The sequence below is a fragment of the Zootoca vivipara genome, chromosome Z1 (genome assembly GCF_965207765.1).
Source record: "Zootoca vivipara chromosome Z1, rZooViv2.hap1.1, whole genome shotgun sequence".
Classification (NCBI taxonomy): domain Eukaryota; kingdom Metazoa; phylum Chordata; class Lepidosauria; order Squamata; family Lacertidae; genus Zootoca; species Zootoca vivipara.
In genome coordinates, this window is record NC_142583.1 from 55,473,941 (window position 1) to 55,488,896 (window position 14,956).

At 43.7% G+C, this 14,956-nt stretch overlaps 1 protein-coding gene across 17 annotated transcripts in view; it reads right to left on the reverse strand.

The window, feature by feature from the left end:
- Positions 1–14,956, reverse strand: part of RAP1GDS1 (Rap1 GTPase-GDP dissociation stimulator 1) — a 111,751-nt gene that overhangs the window by 58,786 nt on the left and 38,009 nt on the right. For 10 of the 17 annotated variants that reach the window (XM_035112296.3, XM_088661139.1, XM_088661141.1 and 7 more), the window contains exon 2: positions 13,507–13,614. In XM_035112296.3, the coding sequence (XP_034968187.1) occupies positions 13,507–13,614 (108 nt within the window). Of the gene's footprint in view, positions 1–13,506; positions 13,618–14,956 lie in introns of those variants that run through there. The other 7 variants (XM_035112295.3, XM_035112300.2, XM_088661140.1 and 4 more) reach the window with 2 other exon arrangements.

Sequence of the window (14,956 nt, forward strand, 5' to 3'; positions counted from 1 at the left end):
TTTGCATTTCACCATCTTCTCCTCTGAGTGACCCCACTGTTTCCTTGTTTTTCCTTTTGCTACGGACATACCCATAAAAGCCCTTTTTGTTGCTTTTAACCTCTCTAGCGAGCCTGAGTTCATTCTGTGCTTTAGCTTTTCTGACTTTGTCTCTACACGTGCTGGCTATATGTTTGAATTCCTCTCTGGAGATTTCCCCCCTTTTCCATTTTTTGTACATATCCCTTTTAAATCTTAACTCAGTCAAAAGTTCTTTAGATAGCCAGCCTGGCTTCTTTAGGCACCTTCCATGTTTCCGTCTCATTGGTATTGCCTGAAGTTGTGCTTTTAATATCTCCCTTTTAACAAACTCCCAACCATCATAAACTCCCTTCCCTTTTAGTATTACTGTCCATGGGATTTCACCCAGCGTTTCCCTAAGTTTTCTGAAGTTGGCTTTCTTAAAGTCTAGAATTTGGACCTTAGTATGCTTGGTTGCTCCTTTCCGCTGGATAATAAACTCCAGAAGAGCATGGTCACTCCCACCTAATGATCCTGCCACTTCTACCCCACTAACCAAGTCATCACTATTGGTTAGGACCAGATCTAAAATGGCTGATCCTCTTGTTGCTTCTCCCACTTTCTGGACAATGAAGTTGTCTGCAAGGCCAGTGAGGAATCTGTTCGACCTTATGCTCTTGGCTGAGTTTGACATCCAACAAATATCAGGATAGTTGAAATCCCCCATTACTACTATCTCACTTCCTTTGGAATGCTTGGCCATCTGTTCCAGGAAGGCATCATCTGTGTCCTCAGTTTGGCTTGGGGATCTATAGTAAACTCCCACAATGAGATCACTGTTGTTTTTCTCTCCCTTAATTTTGACCCAGATACTCTCAATTTGGCTTTGAAGTTTTAAATCCTGGATCTCTTCACAGGTATACATATCCCTAACATATAAAGCTACTCCTCCTCCTTTCCTGTTTGGTCTATTTCTCTTAAATAGATTGTATCCCTCTATTACTACATTCCAGTCATGAGACTCATCCCACCAGGTTTCAGTGATGCCTATTATGTCATATTTAGTTTGCTGTACCAAGAGCTCAAGTTCATCTTGTTTATTTCCCATGCTCTGTGCATTAGTGTACAGACATTGAAGACCGTTGATCATTCCCCCATGTCTCTTATTTAAGGATATTTTCGTCCCACCACTAGGTCTGCATGCTGCTTGCTCCATTTGGTCCTTGACATTTGGATGATCATCTTCAGCATTTGATAGACTCCTACCTTCAGGACCACTGTCTCCCTCCCCCACATAAGTCAGTTTAAAGCCCTCCTGATTTAAAACTTTCCTAAACAGGGCTGCCTTCAGATGTCTTTTAAAAATAGGATAGCTGCTTATTTCCTTGACATTTGATGGAAGGGTGTTCCACAGGGCGGTTGCCACTACCGAGAAGGCCCTCTGTCTGGTTCCCTGTAACCTCACTTCTCGCACGGGCTCTGGCTCTTTGCACAGGCTCTGGCTCTTGCACGGGCTCTGGCTCTGGCATTCGCTCCATAACATGCAACTTTTTCCCTTCCGTTTCAGGAGGCAAAAAGTGCGTGTTATGGCCCGAAAAAATGTTCCAAAAATACGGTATACATAAATACAACATTAAAACACAATAGCAACCAACAGATGATGATGATGATGATGATGATGATGATGATTGATACAATCTAACTTTAGATAACTGCGGGATTGATACAATCTAACTTTAGATAACTGCGGGAGGCAGTGCAAGACAGGAGTGCTTGGCGTGCTATGGTCCATGGGGTCACGAAGAGTCGGACACGACTAAACGACTAAACAACAACAACAACTTTAGATACCACAACACAACATAACAATCCTTGGTGAAAAACATGATTGCAAGACTACTTGTAACACACCCAGAAACGTTGTACAGAAGATATTGCATAGCTAAACTGGGGATGCGGGGAAAATGGTCCAAAGCACAAAAAGATGAAACACACACCTACTGTCAATGTCACACATTTGTACTCATCTTCTTTCTTTGTTAAAAAGGACACATATAACCTTACAAGTTTAAACACAAAGGGTAATCATTCTTCAAAACTAAACTGTAATCTGCATTACAAATGCAAGATCACAAGATGGCACTTAGGAAGGTTTTCACAAGCACGTTAAATCTCTGTATTTCTCTTCTTCCAGAGAGTTCTAAGCCAATGCTTCGTTTGCTTTCTCTCAGAGGCTGCTTGGATTCCTAACTGATCAATATAAGTACACCTGACCCTGTACTGTGGGTTTTTACATCTTAAGTTCACACACATCTCCTGTTTCAGAGCCAATAATGGTGGGGAAAGAGGAAAGTAGTGGGGAGGGGGGGGAAGAGGAGAGAACACCAAACACTCAATTGCTTATGGCAGGGGTAGGCAACCTAAGGCCTAAAGCCTGGGTGCCGGATCTGGCCCAATTGCCTTCTCAATCTGGCCCGCGGAAGGTCCAGGAATCAGCGTGTTTTTACATGAGTAGAATGTGTCCTTTTATTTAAAATGCATCTCTGGGTTATTTATGGGGCATAGGAATTTGTTCATCCCCCCCCCCCGCCCAAATATAGTCTGACCCACCACATGGTCTGAGAGACGGTGGACCGGCCCATGGCTGGAAAAGGTTGCTGGCCCATGGCTTATGGCATAATGATTATTTCCTTGATATCGACAGGCTGCAACAATAGAGTGGTGGGGGGAACAGGAGGTGTAACTTCCTCAAACATTATTCAAAGACCTTTTCCTAGATTCTCAGCTTGCATTTTAAAGACAAAAAACAAATTTCACAGGTTTTCCACCCCTCCTACAGAAATGAATTCCATTCCATTTCATTCGTCAGTAAAAAGTAAAACTGATCCCACCTTCTATGAACCTGGCCAGCACTGCAAGGTACTTTGATAACTGGCACTTAGAAGTCATGGAATAAGAGGAGAGGTTATTTTATTGGTCAGTAACTGGTTAAGGAACAGGAAGCAAAGAATAGGAATGATGGGCAGTTCTTCCAAAGTAAGGAATGGCAGAATAGTAGAGATGGAAGGAACCATGAGGATCATCTAATACAGGCACCCCCAACCTGCGGCCCTCCAGATGTTTTGGCCTACAACTCCCATGATCCCTAGCTAACAGGACCAGTGGTCAGGGATAGTGGGAATTGTAGTCCAAAACATCTGGAGGGCCGAAGGTTGGGGATGCCTGATCTAATCCAAACTCTTGCAGTGCAGGAATCGTTCACACAACATGGGCTCAAACCCACAACCCTGAGATTACAAGACAAGAATCTCAAACTCTACCAAAGAGTGGAGTTCCCCATGGATCAGCATTGGGACCTTTGCTTTTTAAGCTGTTTGTCAATGTTAGGAATAAACAAAGGGGTAGACAAGTTTGCTGCAGACACCAAATTGTTCAAAATGGTTAAAACAAAATGGGTAGTAAAATGGCAAATGTGATTCACTGTAAGCAAATGTAAAGCAATGTAAAAAGTAAAGGTAAAGATTTGTTGTTGTTGTTTAGTCGTTTAGTCGTGTCCGACTCTTCGTGACCCCATGGACCATAGCACGCCAGGCACTCCTGTCTTGCACTGCCTCCCGCAGTTTGGTCAAACTCATGTTCGTAGCTTCGAGAACACTGTCCAACCATCTTGTCCTCTGTCGTCCCCTTCTCCTAGTGCCCTCAATCTTTCCCAACATCTGGGTCTTTTCCAAGGATTCTTCTCTTCTCATGAGGTGGCCAAAGTATTGGAGCCTCAGCTTCACGATCTGTCCTTCCAGGGAGCACTCAGGGCTGATTTCCTTAAGAATGGATAGGTTTGATCTTCTTGCAGTCCATGGGACTCTCAAGAGTCTCCTCCAGCACCATAATTCAAAAGCATCAATTCTTCGGCGATCAGCCTTCTTTATGGTCCAGCTCTCACTTCCATACATCACTACTGGGAAAACCATAGCTTTAACTATACGGACCTTTGTCGGCAAGGTGATGTCTCTGCTTTTTAAGATGCTGTCTAGGTTTGTCATTGCTTTTCTCCCAAGAAGCAGGCGTCTTTTAATTTCGTGACTGCTGTCACCATCTGCAGTGATCAAGGAGCCCAAGAAAGTAAAATCTCTCACTGCCTCCATTTCTTCCCCTTCTATTTGCCAGGAGGTGATGGGACCAGTGGCCATGATCTTGGTTTTTTTGATGTTGAGCTTCAGACCATATTTTGCGCTCTCCTCTTTCACCCTCATTAAAAGGTTCTTTAATTCCTCCTCGCTTTCTGCCATCAAGGTTGTGTCATCTGCATATCTGAGGTTGTTGATATTTCTTCCGGCAATCTTAATTCCGGCTTGGGATTCATCTAGTCCAGCCTTTCGCATGATGAATTCTGCATATAAGTTAAATAAGCAGGGAGACAATATACAACCTTGTCGTACTCCTTTCCCAATTTTGAACCAATCAGTTGTTCCATATCCAGTTCTAACTGTAGCTTCTTGTCCCACATAGAGATTTCTCAGGAGACAGATGAGGTGATCAGGCACTCCCATTTCTTTAAGAACTTGCCAAAGTTTGCTGTGGTCGACACAGTCAAAGGCTTTTGCATAGTCAATGAAGCAGAAGTAGACGTTTCTCTGGAACTCTCTAGCTTTCTCCATAATCCAGCGCATGTTTGCTATTTGGTCTCTGGTTCCTCTGCCCTTTCGAAATCCAGCTTGCACTTCTGGGAGTTCTCGGTCCACATACTGCCTAAGCCTGCCTTGTAGAATTTTAAGCATAACCTTGCTAGTGTGTGAAATGAGCGCAATTGTGCGGTAGTTGGAGCATTCTTTGGCACTGCCCTTCTTTGGAATTGGGATGTAGACTGATCTTCTCCAATCCTCTGGCCATTGCTGAGTTTTCCAAACTTGCTGGCATATTGGGTGTAGCACCTTAACAGCATCATCTTTTAAAATTTTAAATAGTTCAGCTGGAATATCATCACTTCCACTGGCCTTGTTATTAGCAGTGCTTTCTAAGGCCCATTTGACTTCACTCTCCAAGATGTCTGGCTCAAGGTCAGCAACCACACTACCTGGGGTGTACGAGACCTCCATATCTTTCTGGTATAATTCCTCTGTGTATTCTTGCCACCTCTTCTTGATGTCTTCTGCTTCTGTTAGGTCCTTACCACTTTTGTCCTTGATTATGGTAATCTTTGTACGAAATGTTCCTTTCATATCTCCAATTTTCTTGAACAGATCTCTGGTTTTCCCCATTCTATTGTTTTCCTCTATTTCTTTGCATTGCTCATTTAAGAAGACCCTCTTGTCTCTCCTTGCTGTTTTTTTGAAATCTGCATTCAGTTTCCTGTATCTTTCCCTATCTCCCTTGCATTTTGCTTGCCTCCTCTCCTCTGCTATTTGTAAGGCCTCGTTGGACAGCCATTTTGCTTTCTTGCATTTCCTTTTCCTTGGGATGGTTTTCGTTGCTGCCTCCTGTATAATGTTACGAGCCTCCATCCATAGTTCTTCAGGCACTCTGTCCACCAAATCTAAATCTTTCAACCTGTTCCTCACTTCCACTGTGTATTCATAAGGGATTTGATTCAGATTGTATCTTACTGGCCCAGTGGTTTTTCCTACTTTCTTCAGTTTAAGCTGGAATTTTGCTATAAGAAGCTGATGATCTGAATTACAGTCAGCTCCAGGTCTTGTTTTTGCTGACTGTATAGAGCTTCTCCATCTTTGGCTGCAGAGAATATAATCAATCTGATTTCGATGCTGCCCATTTGGTGATATCCACGTGTAGAGTCGTCTCTTGTGTTGTTGGAAGAGAGTGTTTGTGATGACCAGCTTGTTCTCTTGACAGAACTCTATTAGCCTTTGCCCTGCTTCATTTTGAACACCAAGGCCAAACTTGCCAGTTGTTCCTTTTATCTCTTGATTCCCTACTTTAGCATTCCAATCCCCTGTAATGAGAAGAACATCCTTCTTTGGTGTCATTTCTAGAAGGTGTTGTAGGTCTTCATAGAATTGGTCAATTTCACTTTCTTCAGCACCGGTAGTTGGTGCATAAACTTGGATTACCGTGATGTTAAAAGGTCTGCCTTGGATTCGTATCGAGATCATTCTGTCATTTTTGAGATTGCATCCCATTACAGCTTTTGCCACTCCCATTACAGCTTTTGCCAAAGGTAAAGATACCCCTGTCCAGTCACGGACAACTCCAGGGTTGGCGCTCATCTCGCTCTATAGGCCGAGGGAGCCAGCGTTTGTCCGCAGACAGCTTCCGGGTCATGTAGCCGCTTCATGACAAAGCCGCTTCTGGCGAACCAGAGCAGCGCACGGAAACACTGTTTACCTTCCCGCCAGAGCAGTACTATTTATCTACTTGCACTTTGACATGCTTTTGAACTGCTAGGTGGGCAGGAGCTGGGACTGAACAACGGGAGCTCACCTCATTGTGGGGATTCGAACTGCCGACCTTCCGATTGGCAAGCCCTAGGCTCAGTGGTTTAGACCACAGCGCCACCCGCCACAATGTACACTGAGGCAAAAAATAACAACCTGAATGTGGCTCAATCATCACTTGTTTTCTGGTGAGTGGTAAAGTCTTGATCGTTTAAAAACGGATTCTGGTGCAGATGTTTAAGTTGCTGACCTTTCCCCCCTGTGCTGCTGCTGCTGTCTTTTAAAACCACAGTTTATAACCATTTTTATTTCTGCATTTTACTTTACAGTGTATTTTTCTTTACTGTTTTGCTATTTTAAACCTTCAGGATCAAAAACATGGGGTATTAAATGTAGTAAATACAATAATAAAACCGAGCAGAGCCTTTTTGAATACTTAGAAAGATCTAGCACCCATTCCAACTAAATCTGTTAATTCCCCGCACCCGGCATGCCATATTTTGCAGGCTCTGCCATTGCAAGCTCTCTTTCTCACCCTGTTAAGACACACACACACTCACACACACACACACACCCTAGTTCATTTGAAGTTGAGCATGTGCGTTTGAGAGTGAGAGACAGACGCCTGCCCACAGCTGTCACAGGCAGCCCTACAGCAGGAAGCACAAAGTAATGCAGCAATTCCACCATTGGAAAGAGAACACCCATCTGTTGTTCCCTGGAAAATTCCTGGAGGCTAGATGTGTGTGAAACGCCCTCGTTATAAGCCTTTTGTTTGGTACAGATAGCACTACAGAATATGGAAGGTAATGAGCCACAAGGGAGACCAACTAGGAAAAGGGCAGATGAGAATCCATCAAACCAGACCTTCTTTTGCTTTCCTTGCTCAGGAAAGGGGATTAACAACATGTAAGGGAACTTTTGGGACCCAACAAGATTGTTAAACTACTGGAAATGCCAGACATTTTCTTTTTAGGCTAGTCAGTGGATTTCATTAAAAGAATTTTTGTCTCTGTTGGAAGCGTTGGTGAGTTATGAAAGTCACACAAAGGCCAATGGTTGGAATAATCTTCTAATCTGGAATCTCTTTCGTTATTAGGGTGAGCAGCCTATTACCTCAGGTCTGAAAACCAGCATCTTGAATGCAGATACTCCAGCAGTTAGTATCCAATTCTAGGTGCCAACTCTATGACGTAACATTGACAAGAATAAGGAACGGAGTTTTTAGAAGGATAGGTCTGGTTCAGTACCCTTTAAATATTTCAGTGTACAGTGGTACCTCGCAAGAAGAATTTAATTTGTTCCGCGAGTCAATTTGTTTTGCGAAAAATTCATCTTGCGAATTGCGGTTTCCCATAGGAATGCATTGAAATTTCTTTTTTTGCCCATATTAACACATTAATTAAATTTCAATGCATTTCTATGGGAAACCGCGATTCGCAAGACAAATTTTTCGCAAAATGAATTCGTCTTGCGAGTCACCATCAGATCGCAAGATGTATTCGTCTTGCGAAAAATTCGTCTTGCAGGGCATTTGACTTGCGAGGTACCACTGTAGTACAGTATCATATCTTATCAAAAGATAAAGAAAAGATACCTTATGCTTTAATTTGCAGGATATGGATAGATATATTCTCAAAATGAGAGCAAGTGCATCAAGTGATACTGAGGACAATCCTAGATGCGATCTAGAATCACCGTTTAAACTGAGTGCTGGAGAAGACTTATGATTATATTTTGGGAATGATTCATTTTCTTATGTAGCTGGATTGTTTTATACTTTCTGGGTGTCCCATGGTCATATTATAAAGTAGTTGTGTTCTATGTTACAATTCAAGCACTGCTAGGAGTTGTTTCTTTTTGCTTCCCAACGTATTTCTTATCAATAAAAAATTCAATGAGGTGTGAGCAAATTTTATTCTGAAAGTGTGGCCCAGAGAAAAAAAGTTTGACAACCACTGCTTTAAAATCTTATAAGGCAGCAAGCAATTAATAAAAATAAAATAAAATGGAGGCAGAAGCAACAACAATAACACAAAAGAAAGTACCGTAGACTCAGAGATACGGCAACAGAATAAAACTTGGGAGAACAACAGCGAGTTTTAACCAATGCTAGTCCAATCAGAGTAGACTCATTAGAGTTAACAGACATGACTAACTTAGGTTCATTAATTTAAATGGGTCTCGTCTGAGTAGAATGTAGCTCACGGGTGTCAAACACAAGGCCCGGGGGCCAAATCCGGCCCGCCAGACCTCGTCATGTGGCCCGCCGAGCGGCCCAGCCAGCGGGACCTTGCTGCTGAAGCGCCGCGCCGACAAAGCGCCGACAAACAGCTGGGGCCGGAGGGGGTAGAAAGGCAGCCAGAGCAGCGCTGTGTGGAGCGCCCCGAGACACAGCAGGAGGAGGAGGAGGCAGCTTGCCGGGTCAGTGCCTGGCAGCGCCGCACGGAGAGTCCCGAGCCTCTGCGACACAGCAGTGCTCTGTAGCACTTTGAATCCTCCTCCTCCTGCCACGGCTCGGCGCCTGGAAATGGCTGCTGCTGCTGCTGAAGCACAGACAAAGCACCCAGCAGCGCTGTGTGGAGGAGGATGAGGATTCAAAGTGCTACAGAGCACTGCTGCGTCCCAGAGGCTCGGGACTCTCCGCACGGCGCTGTCGGGCACCGACCCAGCAAGCCGGCGCCTCCGCCTCCTCTTGCCTCACCTCCTCCTCCTCCTGCCGTGGCTCAGCCTCATGAACGTGAGCTCAGCAGCGGCTCAGCCTCACGAACGTGCAACTCTGAGGCTTTACGCACTTCTAAAACGGACACCCACTGCCTCACGCTGCACGGGAAATGCTTTTTGCCCCTGGGTCCCTTCACACTCTTTTCTGGCGCTGAATCAAGGCGGCGACCCCCCCTTCCCTTTCTTTCTTCCTCTCTCTCGTTCTTATTCTTTCTTTCCCTCTCCTTCCTTCCTTCTTTATCTCTGTCTTCTCTCCCTCTTTCTTTTTCTTTCCTTCTTTATTCCTTCTTTCCTACTCTTCTTTCTCTCACCTCTTTCCTTCCTTCCTTCCTCTCTCCCTCCCACTCCCTCTTTTCTTCCTTCCTTCCTTCCTTCCTCCCCTCCCCTCCCCTCCCCCCTCCCTCTCCTCAGAAACATAGGATGCTGCTTTATACTTCTGGCCCTTAAACCCTGGAACCAGGAGAGCAGCTCCAGTGAGTCAACCTCAGCCAGTGCCTTTGGTGAAGGGTGGTGGCTCACTGGCAGAACATCTGTCCTGCATGCAGAAGGACCCCAGCATCTCCAGGTACTAGTAGCTCTGCAAAGGTCCTGCATGAAACCCTAGCGAGCCTCCACCACCCAGTGCAGTTACCAAAAATCATTTTTCAATAAATTGTACAATAATTGTACATTTGAATATCTACTTGCCATGATTCTGACTATGTTTCTGCTGTCAGAGCTAGTTATTACTTACATTATTACAAAAAACAGTAATAATTGAATGCAGTGACAATAATTTATGATAATAAAGAGTGGACACATAGTCCTACAGATACAACCGGCCCTTTGAGGGTGACCAAACTGCTGATGCGGCCCCCGATGAATTTGAGTTTGACACCCCTGGCGGATACAACCCAGCTAGCACCCAAAAGGCTGAAAAGAGTAGGTACCAGTTGTGGGCCCCTGGTAGAGTGTTTCACAAGCAGTCCACCACCACCAAGGAGACCCTGCGCTTGGTCACTACCAACTTCACCTCAGAACAAGGTATGTTCAAACCGAGACAGCTGGTTTTGACTGCTAGAAGCTACCAGGATTAAAATAGTTTTTTAAAAAGGAAATTATATCCTTCAAAACAAGTTTTTGTTAACAGGGGACTTTATTTTTGTTTCTTTGTAAATGAGCCAGAATTTAAGATTTAACTCTCCATTGAAGACTCATCTGGTGTCTCCAAAAATATATATACCTTCATTGACACAATATTAAACCTCATGAGACAATCTATGGGAAACAGGACAAACTTGATTGGCTTGGCCAATTATAAGTTTTCAGGTCGGTGGTTCAGTTGATGGCTGACCATCTTGGGACCAATCAGCTGGTGGCTGTTTGAGAGTTTGGTCCCAGTAGGAAATGTTTCCATAACTGAGATTAATATGCTAGCAGCCTCATTAGGAGGCCAAGCTGAAAAACTGAGGACAAAAATGATCCAACAAATAATTCAGTATCTTCCAAGACCGATATGGCCAAGGTCTGAATTTTCAGGAGCAACTGTTCTCCAGATAAGATGGGATGGAAAGTGCATGGGACGATCAAACTGTATAATAAATGACAATCTTTAGCACCTTCTAACATGAAAGGATTCATTATGGCAACCAATGCATTGGATACAGCTGGGGCATTACATGCAGAGTTCAAGAAAGGTATTTGGGAAGGGACCTTGGTTCACTGGCGCAGCAAATGCTCTGCATGCAAAATGCCTCCAATTCAATCACTTTCAACTGCCTGAAACGCTAGAGCGCTGTTGCCAGTCACCAAGCTGAATGTATTTATTTTGTTATTGTTTCATTTATACCCCACCCTTCCTCCAAGGAGCGCAAGGTGGCATACATGGTTCCCGCCCCCTATTTTTATCCTTAGAACAACTTTGCAAGGTAGGCTAGGCTGAGAGGTAGTTACTAACCCAAGTGAGCTTCATGACTAAGTGGGGATTTGAACCCTGGTATAATGTAGTTTCCTGTAAGACATCACTAGGAGAAATATCTCCATTTTGAACTATGTAAACCAGGCATAGGCAAACTCGGCCCTCCAGGTGTTTTGGGAATACAACTCCCACCATCCCTAGCTAACAGGACCGGTGGTCAGGGATGATGGGAGTTGTAGTCCCAAAACATCTGGAGGGCCGAGTTTGTCTATGCCTGATGTAAACAAAATAATTAAATTTAGTAACAGCCAGTATTAACAAGGTATTTCTCTGCACATAATCTCTTATTTCATTATTATTAATAACAGAACAACAAAAGTTTGTGCATATAACATAAAATGTTTCCAGATATTAAATATTAAATATTAAAAATGTTTGACAATTTATATACTGCGTAATTAAAATTGTCTCTAAGTGATGATATATATAATCCATCATTAAAAATGGTAAAGGACCCCTGGATGGTTAAGTCAAAGGCAACTATGGGGTGCAGCACTCATCTCACTTCAGGCCGAGGGAGCCAGGGTTTGTCCACAGGCAGCTTTCCATCCAGGTCTTGTGGCCAGCATGACTAAACCACTACTGGCCCACGGAGGACCATGATGAGTGCCAGAGAACAGGGAAACACATCATAATGCATCATATAACACATTATGTCATTATAAAAATTGTAATATATTTTATTATGTTGTTTATTAAATTTAATTAAATTTAATTAAATTCCAACATTCCAGCATTCAAAACCTGAAATTCTTACATTACACATCTCAGAAGAGAGAAGGCACTGCAAAATTGTAAATTATACTGTTGCTTCATATAAACCTTAAGTAACTAATGTTTGAACCTTGATGATGATGATGATGAGGCAGGGGAGGCTGAAACTGGAGAACTGGGGCTAAAAAAGGTGGGCATACTTTTACTTCCCCCAGATCTGGTTGCCCCAGTAGGGGAAGCCAGACTCTCTTCCCTTCTTCCCTTCCAGAGAAAGGAACATAGCAACAGAACCCAGAGAGGGCACCAGCCAACTGCTTGGGGTGGAGGAGCCAGAGTCAGATGAGGAGCCCACAGTCTGGTCACTTAGGACCTGGCTGCAGACTCATGGGAACAGATGCATATTTGCCGAATCACTAAGTGTCTGCACTCTTGGGAGTCTTGCAAGGCACGAGAGCCTCACAAGTGAGCATGCCTTGCCGCATCTTCAGAAAAGGGTAGCAGATGGGCATACCGCCTTGTGAGGACAACTCTGCTGCTTCCTTGCAGTTCCGACCTCCTTCCCTTGATCCTGGACTCCTTGAACTCGGAGTGCTGCTTCAAGCTGGATGGGAGCCAGGACAGTTGCACAGAAGAGCTAACACACAGCTGCTTGAGGAACGTTTTGAAAATGTGGGGGTGGGCCAAGAAATGCAGGAATCCCCCTGTTGCGGCTGTATTTGTTTTGCTGCCTACAGTAGGCAGCTTGCTGGAGATGGTCCTCAGCTGAGTATGTGGGTGTGGTGAGAAGGATATGGCATCTGTTGCTGCTGAATGCCCTACAGCGGGGACTACTCCAAAGTGGCTGGAATGGGGAAGCCAGTGCAGAGGCACCTCCATTATTATCACCATCATCATTATCACTCTTTTCCTGATTGTTACAAAATTCTTGGGGGAGAGAGACCCAGTGCAAAGGCCTCATCATCATCATCATCAGCTTTTCTTTGTTCCCAAGTTGTTGTTGGGTTTTTGTTGGGGTGGGCATTTCAGACGCATCATTATTGTCACCCCTTTTTCTCCTGCCTGGCCCACAGGAGGGATCACCCCCAAATTGTTTGGGGGAGGAGACAACAGACTCCAGAGACAGGAACATTATTATGTCTCCTAAATCCCCCTACCTTTGAGATGCATATAGATGACGTTCAGAATCGAACATCACACTAGTCTAGGCCAGTAGTGTTCAATTACTGCTCTGGTGAGCTGTCTTTCATGTACCTTCTGTTTATTTTCCATGTATTTCTATTCTTTTCTGTTCCACAAAGATAATAACAATTATAATAATAATGCAGCCAGCATTATTGGTGACTATCTGTGACTCCACAATTGCATTTTCTCATTTTCTCATATAGAATTCTAGGGATTGGTTTCACAAAATTATTCTGGTAGCTTTTCAACTTAATAATAAAGCACAGGTCTTAAAAAGAAGGGGGGGAGGACAGACTTTTCTCAGCGGAGACTTGGGGTGCAGGTTTATCTGCCGGCTCATAGTCAGGCTGTTGTTAATATCCGGGTTTTAGTTTTCTTGTTTTTAAAGTCTCCCTCAGCCTCTGCTATTTCTGTTCAACGTAAACAGCTATTGCACCAGTTCCACTTACAGATTTATTCCATTTGATACACTTATTACCTCCATAATCATTTATTGATTGAATCATATGGTATGAAATTGGAGGGAACAATAAAACTTACTGTTTTGAGCCAGAGCTTGTAGCAGACAGTCCAAGCACCCCTCCAAGCTATCAGCTGTGCTGTCAACAGCTGTTATCTTCAGCTTCTTCAAGGCATCGCTTAGATTATCTGCTTGGATAACATGAAGGAGAAAGCAAAATCAGTGTCCTGCTCTGTCAATTGTAGCTTATGGGCTTAAAGTGCAAATCAACATAGATAAGGTGATGCCAACAAGTGCTCCGGCAAAAGACAGTGGCTATTTTATCTCTCCCATTCCCTGATGCCAACTGGGCAAGGACTCTCTTTAGCTGGGGACCGGACGACGGGACGACGACAACAACAGACCCACAGCAGCCAGTTGGCTACAGGCCACACACCTCACTTCTACTACCACCAAGTCACACAACAAGGCAAAATACCTTTATTACCAAGTCACCTTTATTAGGCCAACAAAAATGCCACAAAACATTGGGCATTTTGAGTTCTTCAGAACTCTTCATCAGGCTAGATCAGGAGCAGAGACTCCAACCTTGGTTTGAAGAGCCATTTGGCACCTAGCTTATATAACTGAGTTTCTAGCACTGGAGATAAAAGACAGTGGAACCATGAAGTCTGCACTCAGTCACTGTTCCTTCTTCCCAGCAGCCTTTGGGGCAACCAGAAATCTGCCTAGCACCCAACGCCTCATTTTAATGTGCTACCTTCTCCCACACTGCAACTTAAAGACTATGACCAGATACAGGCTCCATGGTTTCAACACCAGCCTATTTTCTTTCCCCCCTCTCCTTTGTTTTATTTCTAGCCTGGTGAAGAACTCAAAAGTTTGCACACTATAGTTATTATATTCTGATATAATAACTACAAGAAAGAAGATTCCACCTAAACATTGGGGAGAACTTCCTGACAGTAAGAGCTGTTTGACAGTGGAATTTGCTGCCAAGGAGTGTGGTGGAGTCTCCTTCTTTGGAGGTCTTTAAGCGGAGGCTTGACAGCCATCTGTCAGGAATGATTTGATGGTGTTTCCTGCTTGGCGGAGGTTTGACTGGATGGCCATGGTGGTCTCTTCCAACTCTATGATTCTATGGTTCTATGATATGACATGGATTCTAGAATTTTTTGATTTATGTATTACATTGACATCATGACTTTCATCCAAAGACTTAAAGTTAGCTTATATTGTGCTCTCTCACACAATAATTGATTATACAGGACTAAACCTGGAATCAGAAAGTATTATTTGTAGTGATTTAAAAAAAAAACCTTCACCATCATGGAAGTCATCTCACACCCTCACCCTGTACAAGGGTAGCTATATTGAGGTTAACCCTAACTCTATAACATATAGGGTTGCCAGACTCAATAGAGGACAGGACTTCTGTGCCTTTAATTGCCCTGCTCTCTCTCTCTTTTTTTTGGAAAATAAATGTTTATTCGTTTTTCATAAAGATATTAACAGTCATTCACATTACAA